General features: G+C 51.4%; 2 protein-coding genes across 5 annotated transcripts; both read right to left on the bottom strand.

Annotated features, from left to right (window-relative positions):
- Window positions 1-780: 780 nt before the first annotated feature.
- On the bottom strand, window positions 781-8,420 carry jade1 (jade family PHD finger 1). 3 transcript variants are annotated; one of them, XM_052086989.1, is made up of 10 exons: window positions 8,272-8,420; window positions 6,487-6,559; window positions 6,273-6,340; window positions 5,801-6,143; window positions 4,884-5,095; window positions 4,606-4,773; window positions 4,409-4,525; window positions 3,696-4,316; window positions 2,441-2,558; window positions 781-2,326 (listed from the first exon to the last, which is right to left on the bottom strand). In XM_052086989.1, exons 2-10 carry the CDS (start codon window positions 6,533-6,535, stop codon window positions 1,446-1,448), a joined length of 2,577 nt encoding a protein of 858 aa, XP_051942949.1. In that variant the 5' UTR covers window positions 6,536-6,559; window positions 8,272-8,420; the 3' UTR covers window positions 781-1,445. The 3 variants fall into 3 exon arrangements, with proteins under 3 accessions (XP_051942949.1, XP_051942950.1, XP_051942951.1); XM_052086990.1 differs by having other exon boundaries at window positions 6,487-6,566; window positions 8,272-8,410; XM_052086991.1 differs by lacking the exon at window positions 8,272-8,420 and adding an exon at window positions 7,029-8,255.
- Window positions 8,421-8,583: 163 nt separating this feature from the next.
- Window positions 8,584-13,463, bottom strand: asmt2 (acetylserotonin O-methyltransferase 2). Of its 2 annotated transcripts, none has more exons than XM_052086992.1 (9): window positions 13,257-13,463; window positions 10,938-11,020; window positions 10,594-10,774; window positions 10,321-10,450; window positions 10,178-10,246; window positions 9,993-10,111; window positions 9,535-9,672; window positions 9,172-9,294; window positions 8,584-9,105 (listed from the first exon to the last, which is right to left on the bottom strand). In XM_052086992.1, the coding sequence occupies exons 1-9, from the start codon at window positions 13,279-13,281 to the stop codon at window positions 8,894-8,896; spliced, it is 1,080 nt and encodes a 359-aa protein (XP_051942952.1). In that variant the 5' UTR covers window positions 13,282-13,463; the 3' UTR covers window positions 8,584-8,893. The 2 variants fall into 2 exon arrangements, with proteins under 2 accessions (XP_051942952.1, XP_051942953.1); XM_052086993.1 differs by lacking the exon at window positions 13,257-13,463 and adding an exon at window positions 11,160-11,444.
- Between the last annotated feature and the right edge of the window lie 78 nt (window positions 13,464-13,541).

The raw sequence follows: 13,541 nt of genomic DNA, 5'->3' as shown, positions 1-13,541 counted from the left end.
TTTCTGACTCGGCTAAAACAAAGGCAGTCGATGAAAACAACTACTCAGTAAATTCAGTGCGAGTTAGAAGTCATTTTCAAGCAGCCACCCTCCCAAGATCGCTCCGCAATCATGAGCAACACACACAACGGACCGGAAGTGAGCCAAAAAGAAAAATGAACTCGATTCAAGACTCGGTTTGTAAAAAAAAAATAAAAATAAAAAAAGGTATCCGTGCCTACCTTAGCGTGACACACGGAGTCAGGGGCGCACCTTTGCATCGCACCAACACCAGCTCGCGCGAACAGTTTGAAAATGCCGCTCGTGGCGCTCCAGACTTTTGACCATATTTTGACAAAACATTCTTTGACTATGTCATCGCTGAGTTGCAGATGAAACTTTGCAAACATGTCTCTCGACAGCTTTGATCGCAAGCTCCAATTGGAGACGGCTGACCGCTAACAACTTCCTGTGATGCAAGGTCACGGGCCAACATTGGTTGAACTAGACTATTTTTTCCCTTTTTTAAAATACTTTTGGGGGTGAAAAAGTGCACAGATTCACCAATATATATATTAACACACCAACAGATTTCAAAGATTTCAAGACCCCCCCCCCGCCCCCCGAGTAATTTCAAATTGCACATTAATACATGTTCCACATGAAACTACGGCTAACAAGTGAAAAAAAAAAAAGAATTAGGAAGGAATCGTTTTGAATCTCCGAGTCTTAAAAAGGCAGGCACAGATTCTTGTTGCCCCACCAAGACAAATAAAAACCAACAAAGCCACAAAAAAAAACGTCGCTCCTCCAGAGATTTTTTATTCCTCTTTCAGACTAAAGACAATCAAAGCGATTGAACTTTTTTGCATAACAGTAGTACAGCAGCGGCCCAGGATTTTTTCTTTTCTTCAGTGTAAAAATAACTCTGGCCGGCCCGTCGTAGTGCAAACTCTTCAAGTGAGGCACGTGGTTGCGGGCGCTAGTTCAACGACACTCAAGTGCTAATGGGCGAGCGTCTGCGTCACCGCCAACTGGTCTTAAATGCCAATGGTAAGAAAAGGTCGCCGTCGCTTCCTGCGTCGTGCGAAACAACTTGGGAACACTTTTCAACAAACTTGTTGGCCAGTTTCAACGAAGGAAACTTTACCGTGGGAATTGCTCAATTCATTTGAATTCCCATGGAAATGTTCCAATTTGGAGTATTTCCCATTCTTAACATCGAAGGAAGCTTTTGCAACTTTCAACACGCACGCACGCACACACGAAACAAAAAAAATACATCGCGAGAGCTTTGTGGTCCCCCTGCTGGTCAGCGGCAGAACAAAAAGTGTCTCAAAATATTTCCCAGTTTATATTACGCGTAAAAAATAAATATCAGCTCTACTCAGACATTTTTTTTTTAATCGGATTTGTCCAGAAAAATAAAAAGCTAGCGCCCCCTATTTGTCTTTTTCCCCGGCGGGTCAGGATGCCAGGACGCCGCGGCGGATGATGTCGGAGCCGTAGCGGCGGCCGAGTGAGGCGTCGCCCCTGAGCTGGTGCGAGTGGCAGCGTTTGGAGCAGGGCTCCAGCACCTCGGCGCCGCCGTCCTCGTTCTCGGCCCCCGTGCGCAGCCTGGTCCTCGGGTGCTGGGGCCCCGGCCCCGGCGTCGGCGTGTTGGTGAGCGGCCGCAGCAATTGTTTGCGCTGTTCCGGCTCGGTTTTCTCGCTGCGCTTGGGGATGCGGAACTTGCCCCAGCCTTTCAGGGACCCGTTAGACACGCGGGCCACATCCGCCGGGGACTCTTTGACTCGACTGTTGACGAGCTCCGGGCTTCCCGAGCCGCTTCGAATTTCTCGGCCGTCCGATGATCGGATGTCCACCAGCCGGATGGAGACGGTTTTATCCAGGTGTTTGGAATGGAAGCGGGCTTTCTGGGATCCGCCGGAGGTCCCCGCAACGTCGGTCCACCGCTTCCTCTTGCGCTCCTCGTGCTCGGGTTGTTTTTCTTTCCGCCGTTCTGGGCCCGGGGGGGCCTCCCTCCGCACGGTTTTCCCATCCTGAGAGGTTCCCTCCTGCTTGGGGGACTTTGCGTGCCGAAGCGAGAGGCTGTCGTTCGGGCGGTCCGAGGTCTGCGGGTCCGAGCCGGACTCTTTGACCGGCGAGGATTTGGCGTCGAGGGTTTTGAGGTCCTTCTTGGAAACCGGCGGCGAGTCAGAGAGTCCTTTCCTTTCACGCGACTTCCCCTTGTCTGGCTTGGACCGCCGTTTGGTTTTGTGCGCTGAGGTGCTCCAGGGGGTCCCGGTGTGAGTGTTCAGATGGTCCTCGGAAAAAAGTCGCTGTAGGTTCGTCTTGGACGGATTCCCTGGGGGACAAAAGCCTTTCAAAGCCTTGAACTTGCCATTGATGGAACGATCGACTGTAATATTTGTTAGCGGCGACAAATGGTCACGGCTCATCTGTCTAAACGGTGACTCACCGGCGAGCAGCTCTTGGTCGATGAGCCGGACTTGGTGCTGGAAGATCTGCTCCTGGACTCGCCACAGGGAACGCTTCATCTTTTCCCGCCGGGTCACCATGTAGGTCAGGTTACGGACCTAAAGGGAGGCAGCGGGAGGTCAAAGTTAAACGCCGCGGTGTACTTGTTGCTCAGTCGTCTTGCCAAAAGTGAGGACCACCACACGTTGGGGGGGTTCCTGCTCGCAAGGGAAACTTCCTCGATGGACGACGAGCGCTACGCTCTGCGGTATTTCATCTCGGACCGCGACCGATGATCCTTTCGTGCTCAATCAGTCAGCTCTCCAAAGGATGGAAATTCTTCCTAGTGGTGCCTGAGGACTTTTAGCCTTTTCTACTCCCTTAGTCCAGAACTTCTGGGGGGAGGGGAGAAAGGGAGGCTCCAACCACCCCAGAAGTCACTCACCCTCTTCCAGTGGTTACTGATACATTCCGGAAGACCCCAACTCATGGTCTTGCACCCATTCCCGGGGGTCACCGACTCTGAAGGAGTCCCACCCACTCGGGTGGTCACCTAATCCTCTGCTCTTAGTCCTTTTACCCTCCCCCGAGGAACCATACCGATAGCCTTTCACCCTTTTCAAGGATCGGCGACTCTCTTGAGCGGATCCCACTCTGTCAAGAGGAAGCCTCCACTCTGGTTTTGGCCACCAAGCAATGGTCTTCCCAACCCTCTCAGGAGAATTATGGGTGAACTGCCCTCCAAGCCCTAGGACTGTTTCCAGACCCTCTCCAAGGGATCCTGGAGCCGCCTTCCCCAGATTCCTGTCCTTCACTCTCTGCCCAAACCAACCACCCGCCACCGCCAAAGATGAGCAAGCTTCTGGAAAGGAATCTCCTCCTCCTCCTCCTCGTCTTTCACATGGTTTAGACTCGAAAGACCGTGGAAGACCCCCGAGAGTCTCGAGGGACCCCACTTCCCCCGCATTACCCTGTAGCTTCCCCACAGCCGCGTTTCCCGACCTTTAAGGAGCCCAGCCCAACCCTCCGATGGCTTTTCACCCCGACTCGTGGTCGCAAACCCTCTGAAGGAGACCTCGCGGTCACTCATCCTCTCTTGCTCCCCCCCCCTCCCCCAGATAACAGCCGGCGCCAAGTCTTTCAACCTCCCTAAGGCTGACCGCCCACTTCTGTCCACGGGGTCCCGATCCTCTCCGGCGGCGGCGGGCCCCCCCCCCCCCCTCCATTGATCTTTCACCCTCGCCGGGTCACCTTACCCTCTCCAAATCTTGGCGGAGATGGGTGAAGAGCTGCAGGCGCCTCAGCAGCACCTCGTGCTCGCGTCGGGCCAGGCTGTCCTCCTCGTCCTTCTTGGGCGTGAGCAGCGGCTGGTTGAAGTTGGCTTTGCGCTTCAGCTTCCAGTACTGGTAGAGGAAGTCGAGCGTCTCCGGCGCCATCTTGAGGTGGCGGCCCACCTCCTCGGCGTCCACGAATTGGTAGAAGACCTCCTCCATCTCTTGCAGCTTCATCTTTCGGAGGTTGACGCGATGATCCTGCGGGTCGCGTTGGCGGACGAGGCATAAAGACGACGGCGACGAGGAGGAGGTGGAAGCGGCGGCGGTGGCGGCGGGCGGGGGCGGGGCCGCGGCCGAGTCCTCTTCCTCGTCCCCCCGGACCCTCCCGCGCCGTTTGCCCTTCTTGCTTCCGGCGCCCTCCTCCTTCTCCCCTTCGCCGTCGGAGTCTCGCTCCCTGAGGTCGCCGCCCTCCAGGCCCGAATGCTTGGGACAGTAGGACTTGAACTTGACCTCGTCGTCCTGGGTGAGGAGGGTGGTCATCTCCAGACCGGCGTGGAGGCCGCACGTCACGTGGAAGGCCACGCGGCAATTTTTGGCGGAGCACTGCGGGCGGGAGGAAAAACGAGCGTGAGGACGGCCGCCCGCGGAAATCTTTTGGAGCGAATTGATTTGGCGCCCTCTTGCGGCGGACCCACCTGGATGCAGGCTCCCGTTTTGTCCTTACACAGGCAGCAGTTGAGCGCCCACCTGTTGCTGGGAATGTGCGACACGTTGGTGATGGGCTCCATCTTCTCCGGGTTCCCGATGCTCACCTGCCAGAAAACCGCAGCGAGCGCTCAAAGCAAACAGCGATCGGCAAAGATCCCCCCCACGCCACCCCCGAGGGGCTCACCTCTGGGATCCACAAGGCACAGCTGACGTGGACCCACTTGGTTCCACTGCGGGTGGGCTTCATGGCGCCGCCCTTCTTCGGGCACAGCTGGCACTTTGGCAGGATCCCCAAGGCGCAGATCCGACAGAGCCAACTGCCCTTGGGCACCTTCTGGATGCCGTAACACGCCTGAAGACAAAACACAACGCAACTTATACGGACAGTCAAGTACCAAATGCGACGGGGTCGGGTGGGGGGGGAGGCGTTTGGACTTCCGCCAGATCCCGCAAAATGCTGACCTGGTGGACGCAGATGTTGCACTTGTCGCAGAACACCATCTCGTTGTTGTCCTCGCCGTCGGGCGATTGGCACACGTCGCACACCACGTCCTCGTCGTACTCGATGCCCAGGCCCTCCTGCGTCTCGGTGGCGTGCGTCATGTTGTCGTGGCAGCGACGCTCAAACTCCTCCAAGGCGCGCTCCATGGCAAACTCGTCCAACGGCGGGAGGGCTGCGGGAGAGACATTGAAGGGAAGCCCAAATGCGGCAACCGGGTGAAAAAATAAAAAACGGTTTCCCCGCGAGAACGGAATTTCCGATATCCGGTGGAACGGCGCCGAATGAAGTACAATGCAGTCAATCTTAATTGACCTGCGCTTTTTTCGCAACGCCGTTCAGCTGTAACAAAGCGCATTACAGAGCAATGAATATCAAAGCACAAAAGGGAAGGTGCTGGGCGGGGCTTGTGAAGATGCCCGGCCAATCACCTCACGGGGTAAATCCTCTTTTGCCGTCATTGGTCAACATGGCGCCAGGAACTAATCAGACGCTTTGTTGTATAGACGCTACAGTTTCTTTTCACAATGGCCCCGATAATAAATGTCCTCAAAAATTACCTGACAGTAGATCTTTTTTTTGGGGGGGGTGGGGGGGTTGTTGTTTAAACGTCATCAATTTAGCTTTGCTAAAAGGATCATGCTACCTTATTTTGGGGGACTACAAGTCAATACTTTTTTTTTTTGCCCCAAACTTTGACCCCTATGACTTTTGATGCCATGCCGTTTATTTTTGGATGGTTACTGACGAGCATATCAAGGGAGTGATCAAAGTGTCCGAGCCTTCCAAGCGGGCTCCTTTCTTGTTTTAAGCAATGTGAAACTCCCCCCCCCCCCCACTCCGACTCACGTTTGGGTCACCGGCGACCGTGCGGACTCACCCAACTTGGCAAACTCCTGGTTGGCAATCTGCAGCCAGGTGACGTCTTCCTCGTTGAGGTCGTAGCGACACGTGCCCTCGGCCAGGGTGCGGATGTCCACGTAGCCCAGGGCCTGGGCGGCCGACGTGCGGATCAGCTTCTTGGGCCGGACGAACGTGACCTCCTTGCCGCCCTCGGCCAGCGGGCGGGCCGCCGGCTGCGGGATGGACTGCGGGCTGACGGGCACCTGCACGCCCTTCTCCCACTCCTGCCGCCACGGGTCGGCCAGGACGTAGAAGTCCTCCGGGTTGAGCTGGTACGAGTCGTGCACCTTCATGGCCGTGATCAGATCCGTCCTGAAGACCTGAAGCCAGCGGGAAGCATGTCAGATCGGTTGGGTCACTCGTCTCCGCAGTCTCCAGTTTGATAACAGCCAAATGTGAACGTCTTCTCATTTATGACAGTCGTGTTGGTTGTGTCAACACTGACGTACCTCAGAAGGTTTCTGCCTGCTTCCTCTTCTGGCCTGAGACGAATGCTGCGACCAGCAGGTGGAATTGCCTGGACAGGAAATTATTGGGAGTCAATCATTTCAACTTTATAGGAGGGGCGTGACCTCCTCCGCAATGGGTGTTTGGGTTCAGCACCAATAAGTTATCCCTGCGCCCTCTCTCAAAAAAATTTTTTTTTTTTTTTAACACACTTACTGGCATCGTCGGAGTCGTCGCTGCTGCTGGGGTGTCGACTTCTCTTCATGGTGGCGAGTCAGAGGAGCACCAGCTTCACGCTGGGGACAAAGGAGAGCATCGTCAGGTTGAAAGGACCAGCGGTTCAAATTCATATTCATTTTTCGCCAACTTCAAAATCATCACGGCAACATTTTCAAACCCTTTTATGAAAACATTTTTTTTCAAACATTTACATATATTGTTAAAAATGATCCTGGTTCTGAGTAGTGTGTCTAATTGTTATTGTAATGTTGCTCTCGTACGACGTGCGCACGAAAACTCCTGACTCGAATCTGGGTAAAGGTTTAAATTTGAAGCGAAAAAATAATCATTTTTGATTTTGACCCAAATTTAAGCGCTTTTCAAACGTTAAAAGATTGCTGTAGCATTCTAAATTGTTTGTCCACACCTGGAAGCTGAATAACATCACACAATAGCACACTTATAAATATTTTGTGAGGCTGCCACTCCAAAAAAACAACTTTTTTGTGCCCCAAGAGGCAGCAAAGCAGATTATTTACCAGGCCTGGTGACTTCCTCGGCGCACACATACGCGGACTGTGTCGTTGGGGGGGTGACAGAGTTCAAGCTCTGCTGCAGCTGTGCCCTTAGCTGGTAAACAAACGCGTCCCCCTGAGGCTGTGAGCGAAGGAATCGCTCGCTGTGTACAAGACGACATTTTGCCTCGCATCACACACGACGAAAAAAATAATAATACGATTACAAATGATCAACGTGAGCCTCGCGATGCCACATCTATCCAACTAACTTTTCAGGGAAATGACGTTCCCGGTAACGACAACAACTACAGCCAATGCGTAGCAATCGGAGGGCGATGTTAGCAACGCTGAAATCGTAAACGGCAACATTAAGCAAGTTTCAAGATATAACGAGTGGTAATATCCTGTCGAATTATGTAAGGTTAAAAAAAACCTCAGCTAGGTGGCTAAGCTAAGAGTGGGCTTACGACATGTCGTCTGACGCCGTAACTTTGTTGCAGACCAAAAGTGCAAAAACTAGCAGTTAGTTTTAAAATTCCCCGTGTACGATAACTTTTGTGGGGCTTTAGTCGTTCGGGAAAAAGGGCTGCTTTGACTAGCTTGGGCGTTGAGCTGTTACGATTAGCCATAACGCTAACAGTGTCGTTCCAAAACATGAGGGCCCACCCACCAACCGGCGCCTCGAGTGGAATATTCTGGATGATTTTTGTCCTCCAATTTTGCACCCCTTTTTATACTATTTAATCAGCAACCATGGGCGCTGAGTAGACATTATCGCTCTAAAGCCTTCCGCCTCACGAGTTTCACTTTTATAAATGTTTTGGAAGAGGGCCGCGCTTCTCGACGTTATGAAGTCGTCGCAGTGCTAACCCTGAGGCAGGTTGCTACGTTTGTTACCGTGGAGCGCCGTTAGCACCATTGAGCTAATGTTGCCATTTCGGCACCTCCTTATACAAATATGATTCATTTTCTTTTCTGTCAAGATGCGCCTAGACCGCCTCGGATTCGTCAGTAGATATCCGCTAAGGACGCTAAAATGGAGGTTGTGGCGAACGTGCGGCTAGCGGGTCGTGAATGTTCACCAGCTGGGCACAATGTGGCGCACACGCACCAAAGCGAGCCACTGGTCGAGGTTAATCTTTGGCGCCATTTTAAAATGACGACGTCGCGTTCTCCCAATGGAAGTGGCCTCCGCCTCGCCTCAAAAAGTCTCTCGCCGCTCGCGCGCGGCCAAGTGTAGCCCAAACGTGTGGACGGTACGTACGGTGCACGCCGGGACGCTGCAAGCCGCCGTTTTTCTTGGAGGTGAGGCGCAGTTCGGGCTCGGAGTTCCGCTTGACCCGCATTCCACATACACAAACAGCGAGATAAGGCGAGAGAGGGGAGGGAAGGCAAGGCAAGGTGGGGGCCGTCGGGGGGGCGGGACCCGGCCGGGAGGATGCAACCCTGCTCGGCTGCACTTCTGAGGTTTGGCCGCTGGAGGACAGCAACGCCGCTCCGTTCAATTGATAAATAATCCCTACACAAATAATTGTTCCCCACGGTTTGAGTGCAAAACATTCACGTTAACGCTGCGCTTGTTACCAAATGTTATTATTATATGCTTTTTGTCGCATCACGCAACAATCTGTCAATCATTCACGTTGAGGGCAAGGTTAAGTCATATTGTCTCTTAAAAGCACAGCGCAACAAATACTATATACATTTTTTTATTTTTTTTATTGTTTTGACCACCTAACAAACATCACTACACTGTGTAATGTATTTCTCGTTGGACGCCGCAAACAAGAACTTGTTTGCAAATTGGGGGAGAAAAAAATGACGTCAGGGCGTTTGGCTCTGAGCTTCGTCTCTTAAAGGCACAGAACACCAATTTTCTCAGATTCTTATCTGAGAGCCAAGATGACGTCGTAGTATTTCCCCGTGCGACACAGCTGCACGTCGCGTAAGCCGCTCTCTTGGAGCATCCTGGTGTACTTGGAAGGCGGATGCTCGCGGCCTTCCGTGTGCACCAGCATGTTGAGCGAGGAGAGCTGCGCATGGACGGGGCCACGTCGGCTCTCCAGCAGCGTGGCCTGCACCAGCAGCACGCCGCCGCCTGATGCAAAAAAAAAAACGTCATGAGAATCGTGACATGACACGACGTGATCTGATCATGGCTCACCTGGTTTGCAGACGTCACAGATCCTTTTGAGAAGCTTCAGACATTTTTCCTCCGGCCAGTCATTGAGGATGCGAGCCAGGACGTATAAATCTGCAGTAGGCAGTTCGTCGTTGAAAAAATCTCCTGGAGGGGCGAGAAGTAGAAATAATGCATTTTATAATTCGTACAGAGTGGCAATATGATGTGTAAAATAAATGCATCACATGATCAGTCAGGAGCGTTAATCCAGTCTGGTGAACACGTCAGTGTCTCAAAAATCCAGAAGGGGGTGCTGTTTTACTTTCAAAAGACTGATTGCTAATGTTTAATACCGTAAGTGGCAGCACACTTGCGGTTGGCAAGGGAAAAAAAGGGATTGACTACCGCTCTGGAATGTCAAAGTGTTGTTTTCCAGCAGGAAGTGCTTGGTGGCCATGTCCACAACCGCGGGCAGGTCAAACACGGTGACAGAGGACGAGGGGTAGGCCTTAACTATCTCACGGGCCAGCGCACCGGTAGAGCCTGCGAGTTAAAGACGGGCAAGGCAACGAGTTAGCCGCAACGTCACAGACATGAAAACGACATGGATTTTTAACATCACATCCATGGATTGCTCCACGTTTTGCTCCATTGTGTTCAAATAGCCGTTGCCTTAAGGGTTAGCTTGTCAAATGATACTCATTCGTGACATGTTAGCACAAAGTTAGCAAAGGCATTTTAAAGAACGTTGTTTGTTTCTTTTAACGACACACGTCATTCTCTTTTGTATTGTGTTTGGTTTGGGAGTCAAGTTGACAGTTAATTATTGCATAGCGCCAACCAGTGGCCAAACCTCTTCCTACCTCCGACGTCAACGATGTTCTGGAAGCCGGCAAGGTTGAACGCCGTCACCACGTCGTGTCCGTCCAGCATCCAGGAGGATTTCATGAAACCCATAAATTTCTGCATTTTCTCCTCGGTCCTTCACCAAAAGTGGGAATTTGTGTCAAAACTGAACAATTCCCAACATTCTCCTGCAGAGACCCACCTGTAGATGGCTTGGAAGAACTCCTTGTGCTGGGTCCCAAACGTCTTCTCAAACTGGTTCTTGCCTTCCCTGTGAAGAGAAGCAGGATGCAGTCAACAAAATAACAACAAAAATGCTTTTAACGCGTCACCCTTCACACGGACCTGACGGCGTCCGTCAAGTTGTTCCACAGCGGGTAGGTGGTCTCCAACCTGTAGATGGCGAGGTCGTGCAGCGACTTGGCACCACCCTTGGCCAAGTACACGCTGGCCACTTCGGTGCTGCTGTAAAGAGCTCGGGTGGGAGAACGGACAGAAAAGAAAATATCAGATCGCTAAGGTCCTTTATCGAGTGAAAGAGCAGCTCTTGGAGAAAGATGCTTGCTGTGCTCGTGGAAGGTAGCGGGGGGTGGGGGGCGGTTAATGATTGGTAGTCACCGGTGCCGTCCTGCGGTTGCGACTCCACGTGGAGTATCTCGATGCCCACCAGGGCGTCCAGCAGTCGCTCGGTTCCGTCCACGCTGGCGCGCAGGGCCTGCGCCACCTGCTGGGCGCTCAGGGCGCACGGCGACGTCGACAGGAGGTCAAAAACGCCCAGCTCGCAGGCGGAGAAGATCGCCTGAACAACCAAACACGCGCACGATTCCCCAAACATGAGAGCAGAGCATTTCTGACATCCAATAGAATACAATTACAATGACCCGACTTGCGCTCAGCCACGCTATGACAGTCAACTGGAACAATTTGCTCCAAGAAACACAGCATTACAATACTTGACTTACCATTGACACCTTAAAGCCGTTCAAGTACTCGAGTAGTTTAAACGGATAGTCCATCTCACTCTGCGAAAGATTCTCCGACATGGCTGCGCTTCACCCCCACCCCAAAAAAAAGGACAAAAAGATGAAAGGAGGTCAATCACAAAATCTTCCCAAGCTAAAATGTGCTTTGGGCTCCGTGAAGGCGTCCCGACCTGGTCAGACGGCGGTCGCTCAAAAGGGCACCAAGGAAGAGGAGGAGCGGCTGACTGGCTTACTGGAGCATTCGGTTTCACGAATGGCTTTTACAAGAGCGCCTTCCGCCGTCCTCCCCATTTAAATGACATTTAGATTACGAAGAAGCGCGTGAATTCCGAGGCAGCCCTCATCCGAGCCGCGTCTGTTACAGCACCGCCTTGTGGAATTTTCGTGTCACTGCACTTTGTCCTCGACGTCCTACGCTGCAACTCCTGTCGCGGCGGTAAACTGACCACACGGAAGTTAAAACCCTCGTGAGGATAAACGCATCGGATAATGTTGGTAGATGTTTTTTTTCCCACGGTAACTGCGATATGACTTGTCTTGGGTTATTAGCTTGCGTGGCATCACACCCAAATCAAATAAAGAATTGGCTTCCTCGGAATTAGCCTCAAGCTAGTGTGCTGTCAACTTTAAACGTTTTAAATTACCATTTGTTTAATCAAATTGTGTACTTTTTAAACTTTTTTTTTTTAAATTTGATTACTCATGTTTGCGCATTACCTACAGTCAGTGTTTAACCTGTTTGGGGGGGCGGGGGGGGGTGACAAATTGAGCCTAAATTAAACTCGTTAGCGTGTTCATGAAAAACAACAAGAAAGGCAATGACCAAACAGCAAGGCATGGCGCAGGAAGTGGGCAATGTGACGCCATCCAAGTCCTAATTTGATTTTATATTCATTCATCATGCCATTTCATCCTTTCGGTTGAGGACACAACTCAGAGAGAGTTTTGGCCGTACGTCAGCCCGAGGCAAAGCACTTTGTGGGCCAAAAGATGAGCGCGCGAGGCATGCTGGGAAGCCCTCGCTGCCCCACATCTCGGAGAAACAACGAGCCGAGTGAGACGTTAATAATGTCAGACGTTTTGTCCCCCCCCCCCCCCCCCCCCATCCTTTCTGTGCGGAATGCCAGTCGTAGGCAGCAACCTCGTCATGTTCCGCGTTGTAAAGAAAAAAAAAATCAAATGACAGCACCCACGTCTACTGGTCTTTATTAGAGGTATTTATTATTTGTATGAATTATTGCTGCGGAATAGTATTTTATAAATCACAGGACAGAAGGGAAAAATGAGATGTGAAACCACAAACTTGTGTTCACGCTTTTTGCAGGGATGGCAATTTTCCGCGGATACGTGGAAATCCGCCGTTTTATTTCTTAAATTGATCATTTTTGTGAATCGTCTAAATCCGTTGAGAAAATTTTAGGGGGGGGTAAGGTACTGTAGATCTCTATTATTTTGTATAACGTCCCAATTACTTATCCATTCTAACCCGCTGTTATGCCACCCGTCCACAAGGTGTCGCGGGAGCTCGGTTGTTGATTAGCAACACGAGGAAGCCTGTAACACGTTCTTGGTGCTGCTGAGTAAAAACCACTTTCAAGCTCATCAGGACTGGTCTCTTCATATCAAAACTACAGGTACCTTATCATCAAGTTTTCACGAGCTCTCCCGATCAGTCTTTCCATCTTCCGATTGTAAACAGCCCTGCCATTGGACGTGTGTGATGTTTTACTTGTTGTGATTGGTCGCCCCGTCCAGGCCACGCCCCTTTCCGCTTTTTTCCTCACTAGCCATTGCCATCGCTGTTTTTGGGGTGTGTGTGTGAAATATAAACATGTGTTTAACAGCTTGATTCAAACAAGAAATGAAGACGGCAATCATGTCAGAGGACCCGTCGGCACACCGTGGTTAGCATAAACCGAGGTCTCGGGCTCGATTCCGGGAGTCTGGGTGGAGTTTGCGTGTGGTAGAGGCTACCCAAGTGAGGAGAAAGTGTTCCAAGTGTGCTGTGATAAATAATACACGGACGCGAGGTTAACAAGGCAGTTTGAAGAATAAACTGATGCTCACACCTTAACGCCAATCACGCACAAGTAACATTGGCATACTAAACACGGTTCATCGGTGCAATCTCAAATCTTAAAATAAGACCCGAGGGATGTGTGAATCATTAGTCGTTCAATATTCAATTATTCACAGAAGCAGAATGTTTGTACAGACACACGTTTCCTGCATTACCGGCATCCCAATTCCCATCCCACTTTCCAAACAACTTTGACAAACTGAAAGCTGAACGCGCACCTCTGACCTTGCTAATCCTGCGCATGGGCCTTTTCCTGCCAAAGGCGGCGGGCTTTCAGGAAAGCTCGCACTCACTTACGGACAAGGTAAAACAAACTTGAAAACACCTCGGCCGGGCTTCAATTCCCACTCGGAGGAGAAATGATTTCCAGGAATTCTTTGTGACACTTGCCAGTGAGTCACATTCCAAGCGGAGCGCTCCGGGCTAAGTGTGTTCCGTGGTTTAAAAAATAAAATAAAATAAATAAAACTTGTCTTCATGAACTCTTTCGGAAACCGCTCTGT

The sequence above is a fragment of the Hippocampus zosterae genome, chromosome 14, assembly GCF_025434085.1.
Source record: "Hippocampus zosterae strain Florida chromosome 14, ASM2543408v3, whole genome shotgun sequence".
Taxonomy (NCBI): Eukaryota; Metazoa; Chordata; class Actinopteri; order Syngnathiformes; family Syngnathidae; genus Hippocampus; species Hippocampus zosterae.
This window is presented reverse-complemented; position numbering and strand designations above follow the sequence as displayed.

Excerpts from the sequence above, each read along its gene's own strand:
- jade1 (XM_052086989.1), bottom strand. The coding sequence starts at position 6,535 with ATGAAGAGAAGTCGACACCCCAGCAGCAGCGACGACTCCGACGATGCC. Across the intron at positions 2,559-3,695 it reads TCCGCCAAGATTTGGAGAGG|GTCCGTAACCTGACCTACAT; the intron begins GTAAGGTGACCC and ends GCCTCCCTTTAG. Across the intron at positions 2,327-2,440 it reads CGACCAAGAGCTGCTCGCCG|GGAATCCGTCCAAGACGAAC; the intron begins GTGAGTCACCGT and ends TTTGTCCCCCAG.
- asmt2 (XM_052086992.1), bottom strand. The coding sequence starts at position 13,281 with ATGCGCAGGATTAGCAAGGTCAGAG. Across the intron at positions 10,247-10,320 it reads AACTTGACGGACGCCGTCAG|GGAAGGCAAGAACCAGTTTG; the intron begins GTCCGTGTGAAG and ends TTCTCTTCACAG. Across the intron at positions 10,112-10,177 it reads TTCTTCCAAGCCATCTACAG|GACCGAGGAGAAAATGCAGA; the intron begins GTGGGTCTCTGC and ends CTTTTGGTGAAG.